At 43.4% G+C, this 19,921-nt stretch overlaps 1 protein-coding gene across 2 annotated transcripts in view; it reads left to right on the top strand.

Annotated features, from left to right (window-relative positions):
• The window catches only part of PDE7B (phosphodiesterase 7B), a 174,034-nt gene that overhangs the window by 81,474 nt on the left and 72,639 nt on the right, over positions 1-19,921 (top strand). The window contains exon 1 of one of the 2 annotated variants that reach the window (XM_075145876.1): positions 9,115-9,361. The exons of the other annotated variant lie outside the window; for it this stretch is intronic. Within the exon in view, the coding sequence (XP_075001977.1) occupies positions 9,124-9,361 (238 nt within the window). The 5' untranslated portion in view covers positions 9,115-9,123. Of the gene's footprint in view, positions 1-9,114; positions 9,362-19,921 lie in introns of those variants that run through there. 2 annotated transcript variants of the gene reach the window in all.

A 19,921-nucleotide genomic window follows, 5' to 3' on the forward strand; every position in this document is an offset into this window, starting at 1 on the left:
ATATTATACTTCAAAAAAACCAGCAAAAACTATGTAATGGGTTTCATTGAAGTGCATAAGAAGTTCCTGATAAAAATAACAGAAACTATTTTACGTATTTATATGCATTAGCAGGAAGATGGACTAGACCATTATTTAGATTTTTTTTTTAACTCTGATTTTAGGACATAGCAACAAACACTCTGTAACATCTCCACTTTTCAAAAACTCCAGATCATGAACAGAGCTCTATGGAAAGTGAATACAGAACTGGGAAGCACAGTTGCTCCCGGCAGTTCAGTGCTCCCTTGAGCACTGAAATTTTCTTTCCTTGGCTAACAGAGACGCACAGCAATCTCCCTCAGTCACCTTCTCTGAGTGTGATCAGTACCTTGCAGACTTCAAAAAAAGGATGACACTTTGCCGAGCCCGTGCTTATAGAGAGAAGATGGTGCCTGTCATTCTAAGGATCTGAACTTGTTTTCTGAATTAAGCATCTTCAGACTGCAGCTGCGGGTGGTAGAAAACGTTTGTGGGAGCAATCATCACTCTTATGTTTAGCTTTCTCTCTCATCCCACTCAAAGGTGGCTGAAAAGGGGGTTTTTGTTGTTGTTTCTAGAGGAACTTTGCCAGCTGAAGGCAAGCTAAAGAGAGTAACCTAAATGTCTTAAAATTGTGAGATTAAGTAACTGGTTATGTCTTGTAATTGACTTGGCATATGATATTGCAGACCTCAGAAACATAGATTAAGCACAGGCGTATATAGTCCCTGGGCTGGAAAGTATTGAACAGATAGGGGAAGAGAGACAGGAATTTTGTCCTTACTATCCCATCTGAAAACTTCTGAAATCACGTTGCTACTGATGGAAAGAGCTGTTTATGGATGTCCACACCATAACCAAAGCTCACATTTCGATGTGTGGCTAAGGTCTGGGAAAAAATCTGTATACAGTACAGTATTTGCATGACCATCTTATCAAAATAACCTGAATGCTTTCCTCCTTTACTAAGCTTTTCATCAATTCGGGATTTTTTTTTAAATAATCTTACAAGTACCTGTATCTAAATGAATATTGCTATCATAAGAGCTGTGCAGATCCCTGCAAAATGATGTGTGATTGCCTGGATTGAAAAAAAAAATCATAACAAATATCTTAGGAAACACTGGAAAACATTTATGGTTTTACATATGGTCAGGATATCTTGGAAAGCGTACTGCAGCTGGAACGGCATTACTGAGAGCAGCCTGCCCAAATAAGTCTGAGAGAAACAGCTTTTCCAGAAAGCCTCCCCTCCAGCTGCAGATCTAGTGGATGCCTTTAACCAGTTATAGATAGCTTTTCCTCCCAGGCTATCTACTCAGAGTTTTTTTCTTTCTGCAGCATTATCATCAAGACTACATTTCAAGTGGAAGCTGTAGTGAAGAAAAAGAACCGGCATGTGTTTGCGTGATTATCAATGGGGCTTGATAGCATGGTAATAAAATGCCAGCACAGGGGTGACAGCAGAGCTCCAAAGCTGCTGACACTGGTGGAGCTACATTTACACAAATGCATTTGTAAGAAACGCAAAGAGCTTGATTACAGTAAATATGGCCTGATTTTGCAGTCACGAGAAACTAGGTCAGAGCTTAGTTTATCACTAGGATGTTTGTTAGACCTTTCCCATGACTTCCCAGCTGCATCTCCTGTCCATCCCCGCAGCAAACTGCACTCGCTGCTGTCATGCAAGATGCAAAGAGGGAAATGAAGCCATAGCACTTCTGTGAGAGGGCAAATAACCTCAGCTTTGGGGTATGCACATCATCGGAAAGCTGATGTGCAGACAGAATAAAGACAGACAAAGTGTGATTACAGCATAAGCATAAATGTAGAAATGGTACTCAAGTACCATAGCTATTTCATCTGAAATACACATCTGTATTTGTTCTGCTATAATTTAGTGGCCTAGGTATTCAATCTGACCAAAGTATCAAGCTTATTTAGTCACTGCTAGTAACAAGACTGCAATCAGAATGTACATGGCATCGGGCAAAATCCAATTCAGTTGTATTACTTTACTCTCGCATTGCAAATAGGAATATATTTGGGAGAGGTCTGCACAAGGCCTATCCCTAACCTATGCCATCCTAATGCTCATTATAGGGTCTAAATGGGATTATGCACAGAGATAAATTCACCACTAATTATTAAAGTCACTAGAAAAAAACGGAAGAATAACAAGGAGTAGATACTCTGCAATATTAGTATGTGCAGCCATCAAATATCTAACAAGTTTAAGAAGTTAAGAAATATGTATTAATTTCATTTTAAATAGTGCTTCTTTTCCTAGTCAAATATTATTTCCTTTCCATTTTGAAAGCTAAAAGGAAAAATTAAGTTATCAGATCTTGTGATATCTGATTTACAAGTGAAGGAGCAAGCCCTATTATTCCTCTATATTTATCATTATATTTATCATCATATTTATGTCCCATTTATTCTTACTGTATTATGCTTTCTTTGACAAAAATTTAAACTAGATGTCACTTAATGCAGATTTTTCGGCTACTCACTTCATTTTTATAATTTCAAAAGACAGGAAAAGGCAAAATCATAGTTGCAAGTCTTTTCCATATACCATAAGGGGCAAGGATACCATAGGCTATACAGCCACTAATGCCGTCTCATTAAGGTTATAGGTGAAAGACGAAACATTTCAAATATGGCGCATCTCTCATCTTTCAAACCGCTGCCATGGTTTTTAGATACTTATGTCCCAACTGAGAAAATATGTATGCACACACTCAGCTTTAAGACAGCAGTAATCCTTTTGAATACATTGAGAATATCCAGTTACTTAATACTAGTTATGTATTTAAGGGATATGCATCTCTCACCTGGTTAGTCCCTTTTTCTACTCAGTCTTTTTTTACCTATTCACGAAAAGGAACCTGCAGGATGCTGCAGTTATTCTTGTTATACGGTTATTACATAAAGATGATGACTAGCATTTCCACTGTCTCGTATAATAGGTTATTATTTTCTGCCTACCTGATTTCTACCTACATTTTCAATTAGATGCAGTGTTCTTAACCTCCCACTCTATTACCCTAGTTCATTATTAAGCATCCATTGCAAAGCCGTTGCAATGATCACTGCGTAACAGCTGCCTTTTGGGACGGCAATGAGTTTTTCTTAAATCTCTTGACTTTACCTTGGCTCAGGCAAATCTCGCTTGCATGTAAGAATTGAGGGAGGATATAAACTAATGGAGTCCATCACCTTATTAAGGTGAGATGACTCTATTATCTGTTACCTGTTATTTCCTTTAAAACCACATAGAATTTCACCGTGTACTGAGGGAGATTTTAAGCATCAGACTCAGCATGCTGAACTTTTAATTTTCCAAAGCAGGCAATGGAAAAATTACACAACCTCACTGTTTCCAATTAGTTATGGACTTCTGTTTATTCCTTTACCACAAGCATTTTTTATTAGTTAGTAGTACAAATTGTTAATCATAAAAATGTGCTATCTCACATATGCTAAGAATGAAAAAGGAATTGGCTCCTTGCCCTCCAGAACTCAAGCAATCCTCACTCCTCCATTTCCAGAACCGTTTTCCAAGGAGTCTGATTGACTGACAACAGCAACCAAAAGATTACCATGAACCCACAGAACACCACTGCCCATCTTCAATATTTCCCAGTAGGTGAGGCTCTCAAGGGAGTGATGCTGCGCGCAGCTCAGGAAATACCAAATAGTGTATCCTACCATTCCCTTAGAAATTCATTTCACTACTCTTGACAGTGAGACGGTAGCAGATAAAAAAATCTCCTACTATGTACCTTGAGTATGCATCAAAAAAAATGTTAGTAAATTGTTGAGAATTCATAGTAAGAATATTAAAATAATGTCAGGGTTGGGAAAAAAGTTCTGAGATAGAGTTTACAGAATTTAGTATGTCCAGTCTAGAGCAAAGACATAGTAACTGTTCCCAAATAAATACAAAATCATTCATATTTAATAAAGTAATGGCAATGATAGCTATAACTAGGAGTAATTGTTCTTTTTAATAAGAACAAAATTAAAAATAATAGACATCTGGAATGAGACAAATGTGGGGCAAAGAATAAGAAAATTATACTAAGATTTTTAAAGCAATGAAAGAAACCTTCCAGGAGGTCATTAGAAAAATTCTTGCAAGCTCTGCATAACTCTGCCTGCTTATGTTTCTTCTGTCATATTCTCCAAGCCTCCTAGGCACTCTGTTCCCTTGTCCCTTCTAAAAGTTACTCACTCACATTCTTGTTTTCTCTGTTGCTCCTTTTGGGCTGCCCTGCAAATGTGCAGCACTGGTTTTTTTTACTTTATGTGTAAGGACTGTGCCCCAGCATTCGCAATCTTCTCTTTTATCTAAAACTCACATCAAACCCTGAAGCCTTCTAAAACTTGATCTCAGTGATGGTGTCATCACTTGGTTGTGACCCTAGGCAATGGCCTAGCCTATTGTCTCTGCATGGCTCTGCGACCCCTAGGACAGAGGCAAAGGCAGACTTTTCATAAGTACTACTGATTTAAGATGATTCCGCTAATAAGTGCCGTCTAAAGACACGTGCTTTAACACTTTCTAAAAATCAGTATCTGATGGTCTTTGAAACCAGTCTCTACATTTGGAGTACTTAATGTTTGCTAATCATGTAAAAATTTGGTAGTCTTTTTCCAATTTTTTTTAATAATGTATTGTATAAATAGACAATATCAAATCTTCTCAGGTGTCTGTTTGGGAATGTACTCTTAGCAAGTTGTGACACAATGCAGTGGTGTGGGTTAGCTGAAAGAATAGACAAAGTTTCCAATAGTAATGAATCTGCCGCTCTACTAATTTATGAGCCTTTTTTCAAACATGGGCTATCAGATAGAAGTGAGAGGAGTAACAGAATATAACTTCTCCTTTACAATGCTCTGTTAATACAGAAAGGCAAAGACGCCTGTACTCTAAGGAAGCTGTCAGCAAAGTCGCAGGCTGGAGGTCCCAGTATCACTTACAGTACTGGCAAGCAGGAGGTAATTGCTAGGGAATGAAGCTTGGGGAGGGAAGCAAAAGGAAAAGGCTGGGGGGGGAGAATCAAGGATCTTTCTTCACCATTCTTTTTTTACAGCTTTTGTGTGTCTGGACTGATTTGTTGTGGGAGAGCTGCTGGAGACAGTATATTTGGCACAGGACAGGGTAGCTCAAAGCCAAAAGGATGGTGCTATTGCCAGTTTAAACCATGGCTTTTCTTTCTTTTTTTTTTCTCTTTCCCCCTCCCTCCTTTTTCTTTGAAGGAAGGAAAAGAAAAAAGGGGAAGAAAGGGACTTGCAATGAAAACCAGAGCAGTGGGTTAACGACGGCCCTGCAGGCTTCAGTAGACTGGAAAGATACACGAGGCACTTCCTCTACCATCTGGCATGCAATTCTGCTGCTGCAGCTCTTAGTACATAACTTTGGGGTGAATAAGCAAACAAGTAAAACTTTTTAAGAGACACCAATTATGAAACACCAGCTATTAATCTGTCAGCTTACTCCCTTCCCTTTTCTCCCACCACAGTATTCTTTTGTTGAGTCTTTTCCAGTTCTCATGTCTACCTGTGAAAATACGCACTGCCTTGTCAGGTTTTCAGATCTGACTCCGTTCGCCTTTTCGTTGGCATTGCTTCTCAGGATGAATGAGGACCGGAGCTAATACATTTATATTTTTCTTGTAATCACTTAAGCTTCTTTGACTTGGAGTCGGAGAGCAATGCAGTTAGTTGCAATAAAGCCATCCACCTCTGATGAAAGATTTCCTTCAAGTCTGGCTGGAAGTGAGAATGCAACAGAGAAGCTTTAGGTGAGCCGAGCTTGCTCAAGGACTGTTTAAAACGCAGTCACAAGTGGCTAGGTATATTGCTGTGTAGGAGTATGTTATGTTTTAATTCTGATGGCTTTTCTCAAGCGCAATGAAAAGCGTTGAGGTCACATCTTCAAGTTGGGTAAATCATCACAGCACAACTGAAGTCAGAGAAACAGAAAACTTGCAAAATCTGAGCGTTTTCTCTCTTAAAAGTCTCTGAGAGTGACGCTACAGCTGGTTTTTGATGCTGAAAACCTCATAATCAAATATATGTCTTCCAGGCTTTCCTGTGAGCAGCTCTCACCTGGCTCCGTTCTTATAATGAAGAAGACAAAAGGAAAGTCAATCAGTAATAGCAAAATCTTGGATTAATTAAGGATAAGTAATCACTGAATTGTGGTACAACTGTGAAGCACAAGTTTAGTAAGAATAAGATGTATTAATTTACAGACATACCCATTAATGCCAGGGAACATTTTTTACACAACTTATTTTCTTCATTCGCAGCTGCTGATCCTTAAACTGGCCAGAAAGCAGGGAAAAAAAAAAGAAACTCTGGACTATCTAGAGCAGTTGCTTTCATTTGACACTAATTTTCCCAGAAAAAATACATACTGTCTGTTAGGTTTATTACATAGCTTCTTGAAACACTGAAACTTTAACAACAACAGATCTCAGTTTCAGTTTGTGCTTTGACTGGTCTCCTGCTTTGCACCCGTAGAACTGTAAGTGGAAACAATTAATGCTTCCATTCTGGCTGCCTGATCCTACCCACAAGGCAGGTACCTATCCAAGTGACCCAGCTACAGCTGGCACAAAACTTTTAACAGTTTTAAGGATATAAAAAGGTAGTGTAGATTTTAAAAACTCAGAAGATTGCTATTGCTGCTATCAAGAGGTTTGGTGGCTAAGTTATGTTAAGCACTTAAATACTCAGATATTCATCTAAAAATTGGGCTGGGCATCTGTGAATATATTCTCTTCCAAGATATCTGGTCCTTTTTGCATCCAGTGAAGCTGGAAGTGCCGCGAAGATAGCCTATCTTTCACACCCCCGGCAGGTCTGTGCTTTGCCCCAGAGGGGAGCAGGAAGTGCAGAGGTAAACAAAGAGGAAAAACAATAACTAAAAAAAAGCTTACTGCAACTCCTTGTAGCTCCAAATCAAAATGAAGTAGTTGGGGTGTAAGGTTTAACTCGGCCAGTAGGCAAGTCTTCATCTTCTAGGTCTTTTAGACTCCAGTTGCCTAGTTTATCCCTAACAGGAACAACATTGCTTTAAAAAGTAATTGCACAACACGCACTAATGTGAAAAACCTAAAATATCACAAGAAGCCATATGAACTTAAAAACAACAAAATCTGCCTTTTCACAAAATTGTAACCATACATTGTATGAATGTGTTAATGCTTGTGGAACTGTACTGCACATCATCTATTTGTTTTCTTTGTTCTTAACCCCTTTGTTCCAAGCGTCAGGATATCCTGACGCTAAGGACTCTGCAAAATAACAGTACAACAACAATAGTATAATACTTTGGAAGCACTTCACGATTTTCAAGACAGAGCCACCTGAAAGTGTAATATGCTAATAGTATGGCACTACAGCCTGCAGTCAAAATAGGGCTAATTTTTGACAATCATTAGAGTCACCAGTTTGAGGTGGGAACATTAAGATAAGCATGGCAGAGGATCCTAGAACCGGGGAAACATCATGCTGCCCCTGCTGATGTTGGCACGGAGGAAAGGCTTTGTGCACCCTGTTTTCTACATGTAAAGGTGTTTGTGAACTTTCAGTCCATTCTCTCGGCTCCTCTTCCTCTGTGAAGGAAGATGCTGCTTGTTTGCCGTCTGGAGAAAAGGCAGAACATTGAATGTAACCCGAATGTAACAAATGCATTAACTATGCCTGCTAGAAAATATTAGAATGGCCACTAAAATCCTATTAAATAAGTCTTCTGCAATTTTACTGAAAACTAAGGGCTAGTGCAGGAGCCCACCCTCCACCTCTCTGCCATACACTCTGTAAATTAAGGGCTAAAGGACAGACCAATACCAATAGCAGGCTAAAAGGGATATATCGTATAAAGGCAGAATAAAAATTCTGAAAAGCGCGAGGTCAGGGATACCAGGGAAGGAACGGGTGCTGCTGCGGTGCCCGGCCAAAGGCAGCGAAGCAGCCCAGGGAAGCGCTCCCCGGGCCCTGCACGCTGCCGGCGGCTGCAGAGCCCCGGCACGCCACCTCATTGCTGCACGAGGCAGAGCACTCGCCCGGGCGGCTTTGCCTAGTTTTTGAAGATTAGCCATGAATAATTGTCTTCTCGTTGGAGTCTGTGAGTGATGGCTGCCACCAGGCAGTGTCCTAACGTGAACCCATTCAGGTGGAGCTTTGCAGCCAACGCGATGAGGACGCAGGGCAGTCCCCGCACCCTCCCCAAAACCGTAATTTCAGCAACTCGTTCCTCTCCGACCCGCCAAGCGCCGGCACCTTCGCTGCCTGCTCGTTCTGGGTACTTTCCCTCGGGTTGGCGTCCGAAAGCGGAGCCGGCGGGGGCACCGCACGCCGCCAGCGGACCCGTGCCGCGGAGCTCCGCGCTGCCCCGCTCCCGGCCCTCGCAGCGAGCGGCGGGACGTGAATCACCGCCTTTCCTCTCGGCCGAAGGGCAGCCGAGGTTACCGCGGGGTTTGACTAAGAGGCCAAAACCCCCACCGGCTCCGTAGCCAGCCCGGCAAGGGCGAGGAGGAGGGCGGGGGGGTGGGGGCTCCCCCATGGCATCACGGCGCGGATAAAGTCAAACCGCCTCCTCCCTGCCCTCCTCCTTACTGCACAGAGGGGCGTGCGGGGTGGCTCTGCCCGCCCAGCCCCGCTGCCCCCGACTGCCGTTGCCGGGCTGCGCCAGCCCCCGCGCCGCCCCGCCGCCGCCGCCGCCGGCAGCAGCGGCCCGAGTCCCCGCCCCCGCCCCCGGGGCTCGGCGCTGCGCCGCGCCGGCATGAGCGGCGGCTCCGCGCCTGCCCGCCAGCCGCTTCGCCCCGGCTGCCGGCGCCTGGCGGCGGGCTGAGGGCGCGCAGAGGGCGGGCGGGCGGCGAGCGTGGCGGCCGGGGCCCGGCGCACCTTCCTTCCGCGCCCGCAGAGCGGGGCCGGGGCCGGGGCCGGGCGGCGGCGGGGCGCGCCCCCTGCGCGGGGCAGCGGCGGTGGGCGGCCGGGCGCCCCCGCCCCGCTCTGGATGCCCATCGCAGCTGCTCGGGCCGGGGGCTGGCTGCGGCTCCCCGGCGGGGGGCGCGGGCCAGGATGCCGGTGCTGGAGCGCTTCTTTCCCGCGGGAGAGCCGGGCAGGCGGAGGAGGACGGGGGAAGAGCCGATGCCCTTTCCCATGGGCAGCCTGCCCGGTTATCAGCAGGGGACCCTGGCCTGGGACTTGCCCGAGATGATCAAGATGGTAAAGCTCGTTTGGAAATCCAAGGGGGAGCTCCGCGGGGCGAAGCACAGAGGGGTTCTGGAGAGCGAGGATGCCCTGGGCGGCTCGGCAGGTAGGTCTTCTCTGCCCCGCTGCTCGGGGGAGCCGGGGGGCAAACGCGGCTGGGGGCCAGGGGTGGCGGGGAGCCGCGGCCGGAGCCGGCTCGTCCCGTCGTGGGGCAGAGCCGCTGGGGCCCGGGGCTGCTGCCGCCGGAGCGGGGCGGGTTGGAAGGCGCGGGGCCGGGGAGCGCTGCTCGACGGGCGTCCGGGTTTAAAAACGTGCTTTTGGCAGCTCTCGCCCTCTCCCCCCGCGGACACGCGCACACACGCACACGCGGAGTTTGTGCCGGATTTGGAAGCCAGGTCCATTTGCTGATGGCGCTCTCCCCTGCAGTCTGTTGCGTGCTTTTATAAGCGGGGTGATAAAAGCTCAGCTAAAAATTAGAGCAAGGAGCTCCGCGGCTTTGAGGCTGACCTCAGCCAGGGCAGCTGGGCTCGGTGCCGGCGCGGGGGAGCCTCTACCCGGCCCGCATGGAGCTCCGCAGCGGCGGCGCCGCGGACAAGGTGACGGGGGGGCGGCGATGCGGGGCGCCCCGGGGCCGCTGCGGGAGCGGGGGTGGCTGCGCCCCCCCCCAGCGCCGAGGGCTTCCCCGGTTGTTTTCGCTGTGGCTTTCTAAGCCCTTGGCCTCTCCTCTTACGGCGCCAAACTTCACCCTCGTCTTTGAGTCTGTCCGGCTCCTTTCACATGATCTTCCCGTGCTTCCCATCCGCAAACCAGTGCGACACCCTTACGACTTGTGTGTTGTTAGCTACCAGTATTAAAAACTTGAGACCCATTCTTGGAGTAACACTGCCCCATCCCACTACTTTCTCTTTGAACGTGGTGTATTACTGGCTAAAGAGGACATGCTTTTTTATTAACTGTATAAATCTTGCATGTTAGTTTTTTTGCTAACTCACTAACACTCATGGAGCCGTATGGCACCATATCAAATGCTTTATTGAAGTCCAGGTTAGACTTCTTGCATTTTCACTATGTAGAAATGAGTTGTCATGTTAGCATGGTACTTCTTAGTTCTGATCAGTTGATACTGCATCTTATCCCATGCTCCACATCACTTATGGTTCAAAACCTCTGGACTTCTGTTGGAGGCAACCTCTCGCCGCCTTCAAAACCTCTGGACTTCTGTTGAAGTCAGGCTCATAGGCCTACAATTGGCCCAGTATCAGTTGATAATTTTTTTGTCCTCCTGTCATCATACTACTGTGACTTAATAGACTTGGTGAAACTGTGTGGCTCGTTCCTTCAGAACTCTGGATTATCTCATCTCTGCAACCTGGTCACTAAACTCTTCCAGTGCATTCAGTCTTCAAAGACTACACCTTCATCTTCCTTTGCTGTACCTCTGCTGTACTTCTCCTTTATCAAGATGTGTAATTTACAGTATTTTTACCAGAATAATTTCTTATGTAGCATAACCTCATTGCAGGTATTTCAAAGTGCTTCTGTGTGTATGTATGTATTCAGTGTGTGCGTGTAACTGTATATATAAACTTGAATAGTAAGTAAGTATCTGTGTATCACTTTTGGATGCCCACCAAGGTTGGCTGGTTGGTCATTGTATGTCCATGATTTCAGACGTTTGCAGTTAAACTAAGAAATGCGTGGTTCACTTCTGTTGTGAAAAAGGGAAGATAAGTTCCCAGGCTCCAAGAAAAATGTACAACCTTCCATCCCACTCTTTGGGAATCACTTCAGTTTAAAAGAATAATAAGTAAGAGTGTTGTAGATAAAGAAAGGGGAGGTCAAATTGTTCTTTAAGACTTGGAGCAAATCAGCTGCGAATGTACCATAGCCAACCAGGGAGATTGAGGTTTGTGTGGTAAATGGTGAGTGTTCAGAGATGGACCCTAATCAAACCGAATTTAAGAAATGCTGTATTGGTTACACCTCATGTATGAGTAATAGTGGTTTTTCAGTATGCTTGTGTTGTATCTGGTGAAATTCATTAGGTAACAAAGGAGATTCGCCTTCAGATTCCTGGAGGCAACTAAAAATGTGCATGAATGTACAGAGACAGATTAGTCCACCAGCAGGATATGAGTAACTTGCATTTACTGAAGTGGCTATTACTCGTATCCTGTGAAGGGGCAGTCCTCTTCATGGTGTCAGATCCTATTTCATAAACTCACTTGACTTGCACCAGAACAAATCAGAGCAGAAGATGACTCTAATTCTCAACACTTTAAATACGAATCATCAGACAGTTTGAGTGAACCAGACCTGGGTTGCTGGTTTTTCCTCCTCAGCAACAGTCATCCTAGTAGTTTTCCCTCTTGTGGTTTCATTTTAGTCACTTTAAGTACATTGGCATATGTGGGAAAACCAGTAAATGCTGAAATCTAGTATACTTAAATAGGGAAAAAATCAAAGAATGCAGAAATGGGAAGAGAAGATAATCGTTTGGAAGGATCAGTAGTATGAGGTACTCAGCTTCGTGTTTGTATGGTGTTTTATATGCGTTTGGCTCCTTTAAAAAAAAATATATATAACTTACAACTTGTAAAAAGGCAGTACTTCAGCAGGAAATCGGGTTTTCTTCAGGTGAAGCTAAAGCAAGTAACTTCTGCTCAAGGTACTGCTAGCTAGGCAAATAAAGGTTGATTGTTCAGTAGTAGAGTTCCCAGCACTTTCCACATCAAAGACTTTTTCATTTAAATTTGTAAGTGTTCATGTGATAATTCACGGGCTGTTATCACATCCTCATGAAACTACTTTGCTTACAGTAGAAGAGGAGGAAATAGATACGGATTCTGGAAGGAAACCATCAGGATTTCTGCCTTGCTTGATCATGTTAACAGAGATTTAGCTAAGCAAATTCCCTCGTCCTAGCCTGAGTGATTGGACTCGGCTTTGGGCTGGCTTGCTGGAAAGGAAACAACCCTCTTAACCATAGATAGTGAGGGGGAAGGAGAGCTATATCTGGACATGATGCCAGTTCTGTGGATGGCAATGTTTTGGGGACCTATATAGCCATAATTCATACCGCATTCCTCTTTCCTGAGGTAGGAGTAGAGAGCTGCTACAGAGCAAAGCTGTCTATGTGTCCTGGGCTCTCAAATAAAAGAGCTGCATCTGGGTCTTTCTTGTGCAGTACTGAGAATAAGCTACTCAATCTCCCCACAAAAAATGTTGCAATACATCACGCAGCATATAGTTGGGATGAACAAAGAACCCAGATCTTATAGAGGTTGCCTGCCTGGGGTTTCTAGTGTTTCTGTTTTCCTTCCAAAGCAGTAAAATTCACATCTTGAGCCCTCTCTTATTGCTGCACTGCTTTTTAAAGTTAGTATCAATTAAGACTGCAGACCTTTCTCCTGCTCCTGGCCTGCTGTTGCTTAGTAACTCTTTTTTCCCCTGTTTCAATCCCTGACCAAATCAGCACAGAACTGTGGTTTGGTGAAGACTCTCTGCAGCTGTGCCAGAAGCCATTTCACATACTCAAACAGGCCATGTGATAGTAAAAAAGTGCAATAATGGAACATAATTAATTTGAAAAGTTGAGTGGGAAATGGGTATAATTCAGTGTCATTCCTTACAGTCTTTCAAATAAATTATTTGCAAGCCAACGCTTTTTGCTTGGATAAAATAACAGCATGTGTTGATATTATTACAATTGAATTATTCAAATAATTCTTAACTGAAACTGTGTTGATCTCTAGGAGGGAACTGTGTTCTATTTATGACCCTAACTTTCTTATCACCCTCTCCTAGAGTTCAGCAGCAGCTTTGCAGATTAAACAAACGTGATTGGGGAACAGGTATAGGTCTGCCTCCAAGAGTTTTCCATATGAGCGCTAGTAACCTCTTAAATTTACAGTGATCATCCCAGGTAACTCCAGTGAGACTTTCTGTACTGTTTGAGTCTTGCACATGTGCAGACATGCAAGACTTTCAGAGAAGGTGCAGTGGTACTCAGAATTATCGAGGTCCTTTGAGACACTGATCTCTGGGGGTTTTCTGAAATAACTCTGAATGTTTTTTTCCACCTATCTTTTTCTGTCTGTAGATGTTTTCTCAGAAATGTAGGTTCTGATTCACGCATGCATCACTTTTATTGTTAACTGATGTTAACTCCCTTTGCCATGAGGAGAAAAAACAAGCAGTACCACACATCACTCCTATTACGGTTTGCTGCTAGGAAAATTTCCCCCAATTATCGGTGTGTCCGTTTACTTCTCCTCTTCAATCAACTGTCTCCTTTCCAACGCAGTAATTTATTCACCTTTCTCTTTCAAACCTTACAGCTGCGTGCTGAGCAATCTTGTGATATACCTGTTAGAGAGGTCAGAGTTAAATCATCTGTGTGCTTCTTCAGTGGTTGCTTGAAGGTCTTCCCTGAAGTTATTCGCAAGACCTCCCGAAGATTCAGCTCCTCCATGATATCCAAGGCAACATGCCTTCTACTTAATTTTTCTTTTGCGATGAACTACTTTTATCATGCTGTGCAGTAGCTTTGCTGCGCATGTTAAAATAAACTTCATGCTTCCTCTTCCCATCATTACTTATAGATTCACAGAATGATTTGGGTCAGAAGGGACCTTTAAAGATCATCTAGTCCAACCCCCCTGCCGTAGGCAGGGACATCTTTCACTAGATCAGGTTGCTCAAAGCTCCATCCAGCCTGACCTTGAGCACTTCCAATGATGGGGCACCCACAACTTCTCTGGGCAACCTGTTCTAGCGTGTACTTGCTGAATCGTATTTAGTTGTGATGTCTTGAAATTCATGCATGCTTTTGTAGTCCCACTGCAATAATTAATAATCATAAAATGCTTAAAATCTGAATCTGTGAGTTACTGAGAACCAAATGGGGGTTTGGCTAACAGCTTAGAAAGCTCATAATTTTGTGTAGTTGTGGTTGAGCATGTAGGTGCCACAAATGCAGATCCCAGCAATAAATAAAACACAGGAGCTATCAAATGGCATTGTCTTAGCATCTGACCAGTCTCTTGTGTTATTCCTTAGGTTGAAAGCAGCTTCGTTTGTGTCCTACTGAGAGATGCAAGCAGGCAGAAGGGCAGCTTGCTATATCTTTCTGAATTTCAGTTTTCTTTTCTTTTCTTTTAAGGTTTATGTTGAGACTTGTTAAATCCATTACACTTACTAGGCACGAAGAACGTGAATTTGATAGAATCAAGGCTACTTGTGGCAACCTTGATTGCTCTCTGACTGTTGTGTTGAAACTCCAGCCCCTGAGAATAGGAAATATGCTCTTCTGTATTCTTTTGAAGAGCTGGTTAAATCAGTGGAACTGTGTATGATGGCCTCATTGAGAACAGTGAAATTAGAGTATATGCAGTACTAGTTCTGTAGTGTGTATATGTAGACCAAGTGATAAAAGACTTAGAATTCAGACCACATCTGTAGGTAGTGCGGTTCAAACATAACTCTCCAGTTTACTATCTGAACACAGGTTAGTAATACATGTGATTTGGAGTCACTTTCTTCTGAAATACTTTACTAGTTAGAGAATTGGCTTCAAAGAGCCAAAAAATCATTTTGACACATTAAATCGTGGTTACTGTTTGAATTCTGGTCCTTTTTTAGCACCTAACTCTTTAGAAGTATTTTTAAAATGTAATGTAGAATGAGAAGTTGAACCGATATTAAAAGTCTTTGGTTTTGAACATGTCAAAATGAGCTGATGTGTTTGTCAGCGAAACTCTCTGTTTATTTTGAGGGTGAAAATTTTCACTCAGCTCTACCTTTAAGTGTTTAACCACTCTCTCCTACTTCATTCTTATGTAAATTTTCTGTTGTGGATTTGTTAAGGTTTTGGGATATTTGGAAATAAGAGGTAGACCAGGGATAAACATTAGAGAATAAATTATCTGAAAATCTCAACAATTTCAGAATGGTCTTTCAGTTCAGCCTTGCTGGCACATGTTTTGTGTGCCTTATTGTGAATGTTGGAAAACAAAATTTGCAGAAATACTTGGAGAAGCTCTTCCAGCAGCTGTTTACGTACAGCCACAACAGAAAGAAAAAGATTACAGTATGGACTTAAGACTTCAGGATAAAGTTAGCAGATAAAATGTAATTGCCCAGGTTGGGTGTTGGCCAGCACGGAGAAGGTAATGCTGCTGGTGTGCTAGAAAAGTGACACAGGTTTTATTGATATGTTGACTCAGAGACAAATCAGCAGTCTGCTAAAAACTGTAAACACAAATAGAGCAAATTCCGGTGAGTTGTAAAATGATGGCGAGATCTGTTGCCTTCAGTAAGGCTCTTCTAAATATTAGGAACCAAAGCAGAGAAGCTCTTCTATCAGGAGCCAAACATGTGGCTTTATATATAAAAGTAGTGTTTCTAAAGGAAAAGCTGCTGCACTATAATACAAACAGACTTTTTGATGTTTTTTTTTTTTGTATGCTTGTTTGTTTCATTAAGGTTAAAGCTGATAGCTTTCTTTTATCTTTGGTAAATTGACTCTTAAGTGCTTTATACTCTGTGAAGAATTAAACTGATAAACGGCTACCAATAGAAAGCGATAGTGATACTAGCCATGCCTGCCTAGTGGTGATAATTTTCTGTATTGCTTAAAAGCTTTCTCTCTTTGTGAGAGAAACGTTTAAAATGCACTGTGGGAGGCTTGATACTGCATCTAACTTCCAATGCCTCTAAAGTAGGAGTAGAGCATTGTATGCAACGTGTTTGCTATTTCAGCGCTCCTTCATAACAAACTTACAGCTTGTGGTCTATCATATTTCTTAAAACTGTTTGCTTGGAGACATGCATCCCAGACAGCTTTGTGTAGTCCTGCTTTATGAAGTGTGAGTTTGGCTTTCCAGGCAACACAAGGAAAAGGGTGCCTGTGTCACCATTTTCTCCACCATGATCTATTCTGACCCCCTCCCCAGAGCTCTGCATTCAGAATACGCTAAACCACGTTACTTATGATTGCTCACATGCTGGTTAAGTGCTGTCACATGTCCAACATTCACATGTTCCAAAGGACATCTTTACGAATGGGCAAACTTCTGTGAATTGGAGTCATACTGCAGGAACTTGCCAGTCTCAGCTTCTTTAGGTTGACTGAAAAAACTCAATTGACCTCATGCTGTTTCTTCACAGCAGTTATGCACCCGGTTCTGGCCATGATGCTGTAAAACATGCTAGTCCTCCTGTCTTCCCTTGGTCTGGACAAAAAAGTGCAAATACTTAAAAGAAACCCTCTTGAGACTTCCAGCTTGAAACATGCTTTGACATTTGTTAAAAACTTTTTGTAAGTCATCCTAACCTTGTTCAAAAAGAGCATTTTAGCCTGCTTAATTATGGGATAAATTACAGTAACTTTTAAGTTCTGGTTCTTATGTCTCAGCTCTTCATTTTTTCCTTTGTCCTTGTGACATAAAATTTCTTCTGTCACTGTTACGGCTACAAACAAACAAACTCTGTGTGAGATAAGGAATAAATCCTTCTTACTAACCTCCTGGATAAAGCATTCTTTTGGCTCTTCTGTGGACAGCCAACTATGGTTTTCCCTCTCCCCTCCTCAAATCATCATAAGATCATAACGGTTCCTTGTCTTAACCTGTCACCTGGTAGGAAGAGGCATCGTCCTGTGAAAGTTCCTGATGCTGCAAAGCTGAACATAGTGTGGTCTAAGGTGTGTACAAAGAAGAAGGTCAAACACCACAAGGGTTTAGCAGGCTCATCATCGAGAGTATTGCTGTGAGATCTGCCCCTTATTACAGTAGCAATAAAAGGGCAAAACCCTTCCATTGCTGTTTGAACACAATATCCTGAAATTCAGGTATCCTCCGAAGTTCTCTCAGAAAATGAGATTTTTTACATCAGTTAGCAGAGGTTGCTGGCAATCCTCGTGAGCGCTGCCCTGTGGGAGCACTCCCCAGTATGGGGAGCTGAGGACCTGGTTCAAATTGCATTGAAGCCAGGGAGTGGCTTCCAGTGAACTCCATGGACATGAATGGGCTTTCTTCTAAACCAGGATGTTCAGTGGTACTTCTAGGTGAAACCCTGTGGAAGGTGTGCTCTTAAGTGTCTCTTTATACACAGGAGACCATTTGGAGAAATTGCTGTAAACTTCTCCAGCTCTGATCCCTTCTGAAAGGGAAGCGTGTAAAGCTCCGCTTCCCTTGGGAGAGTATGAAATCCTTTCCTCTGTAGCCCGCTCCGGCTTGCGTGAAAGTAATGCCCTTCAAATATTGTTATCTCAGTGTTCTCCTGCTATCCCTGACCTAAGATAAGGGCAGAGTATTAACTCTAAGGCCTACTCAACAGATGCTCTGTGCAGGTGCAGTTAGATATGAAGCGGTATCCTGGAGGGTTTTCAGAACGCGCTGTGCTGTGGCAGGCATTGCTCCATTCCCCGTTGCTTAAGCACCACCTTGAGATTGAATGTTTTGTTTTCAGCTGCTGGAATTACAGATCAGCCTGAATAACTCTAAACTCAGTACTACACAGTAGTGTTTGAACACTGTTCTTGGAAGTTAAATTGTAAAGTAGGTTCATCTAAGTAGAAGGAATTAGTTTTAAGTTTGGTGGAGCTGTGTTCCAAAACAGTCAAAAACTGGTGTGTTGCACAGATGTGCCAGGTGAATATTCAATTAAAAATCATACAGAAGAATTGGAAATGGAGGCACAGATCGTTTCTTAAGCCATCAAAACTTTGACAGGTGCAGAAAACACCTTAAGTACACAGTCCACTAGTCTGTTTTTAATAGCTGTTGGCTAAGTTCTTCCTTGTCTAATAAGAAGTGCTTCTCTGAACAAGCTTTCCGTTAGTTAAGGTTAGCAGCAGTTAGTCCTTGGGGGGTATCTGTGCATGTATCTTGATCATCAGGAGACCCGGTTCAGGTGCTTATCCAAATAGCTGTGCGTTCCAAACTTTGCTTATCCAAACATCTTCCAAACAGTTCATGTGTGCAGAACTTACGCTGGAAATCTCGTAATTATAGGCTTTCATGGAAGATTTCTTATTTCCTGCTTCCAGCCTGAGTGGATATACTGCAGGAGCAGCTGCTTTCACAGTAATTCGGCAATTGCATTTCCAATTCCAAATGGAACTGGGAGAATAAAGGGGTGAGAGAGACTGGGCTCCTGTGAAATGCCGAAAAGAGAGATTTGATCCAGCTTGGGTTGTGCATGCAGGTTTGTGTCATTAAAAGAAGGGGGTGGAGAGGGAAGAATTCTGTACCCCTTCCTTGCACATTACTTTAACGATTCAGATGATGTTCAGGCACATTAACAGAGAGAAACAGAAAACCGCGTGTGAGAGATTCTGAACTTTATACATGCTGCACAACTATTACACTTGCTTTCTCTTCTTCCTGGAAGCACTCGTGAGCATACATTTCATGCTCTCATTTGGGAACTAAAGCTAACTGAATAAATTAGTACTGGCAATAGCTCAGGGCCTTTCTTGAACTCCAGTTCAGTGTGTGTAAAAGAGGTGTGTTTCTTTCCATGACCACTGGAAAAGAGACTAAGCAGAGAAGAATTTACTGCACCACTGAGAACTACAGCCCTAAAATGGCAGAGGAGCAAGGCTTTTAGGTGAGACAGTGTCAGCATATACTTCCAAGCGAGGTCAGTTTGAACACCCTGCTTAGAGTCAGCAAGCTGAAACCTCTGAAGAAAGCAGAGCAGCAAGGAACAGCAGGCACTTACAGGAGACTAGCAAAGGATCGGAGTTGGAAGCAGAGAAGAGGCATTTCTTTAGTACTGTTCAGTGCACTAGCACGTCTCACTTAAGTTTCACCCTGAGTTCCCTCCTTGTCAGTCATGAACAAGGCAACGATCACAGCTGTGTGTCAGCACTGGCACAGCTTTTTCCCCACCTTTTTTCTGTCAAGCAGTCCCGCTCTCTTACTGGAAACCATAATTGCAGCTGTGGATCAAGGGCATGGTGACACAGATAAGCTGGGCTTGATGCAATGATGCGGTTGTACATTGACTCTCGGAGGCTTCTTTTTTTTTAAGGAGCATCTCGTGAGTTGTGAATTATCAGCTTTTCCTAGCTTCATGCATCTCAGCCAGTGACAGAAAATAGAAAGGGTAGTAACTCAAGTTATGGCAGTGTGGGGGCTCGTGTTGAAGACAGGCTGCAGGCATGAGGGTAGAGAAACTGTTACAGGACTGCAGTAGCTCAGCTTCATGAGTAATCAGAAGGTTTCGGTATGATATCTTCTGTTTCTTCCTCAATGCTGGTTAACTTACCCACAGTAGAAGTGAAAGGGGTAGTAGACTTAACTGGTTAGTGCAGATAACATACTGCATGCAAGGTGAAGTGCAGCAAATAATACTAAGTGGCTTAAGACAGAAGTGTGCTTAAAGACCCTATTTGGCCTGGGGAGAAAATAAGAGGATGAAGGGGTTTTCCTGTCTTAACTAGAATGGGGTGTGTTCAGTGGGTGATCTGCAATGGCTTACCCACTTGGCATACTCATGAGAAATGTATGATCTTTGACAAGATTTCACCGGTCCTTGGTAGGACCTGGATGCTCAGATCTTCACTAATAATTAGGTCTGAAGTTCTGGTTCGTTAAGATACAAGTCTGACTTTAAGTGTCTAAGAAGCTACTTGATTAATGTCAAATAAGTGCTT

Source organism: Calonectris borealis, chromosome 3 (genome assembly GCF_964195595.1).
Source record: "Calonectris borealis chromosome 3, bCalBor7.hap1.2, whole genome shotgun sequence".
In the NCBI taxonomy this organism is placed as follows: Eukaryota; Metazoa; Chordata; class Aves; order Procellariiformes; family Procellariidae; genus Calonectris; species Calonectris borealis.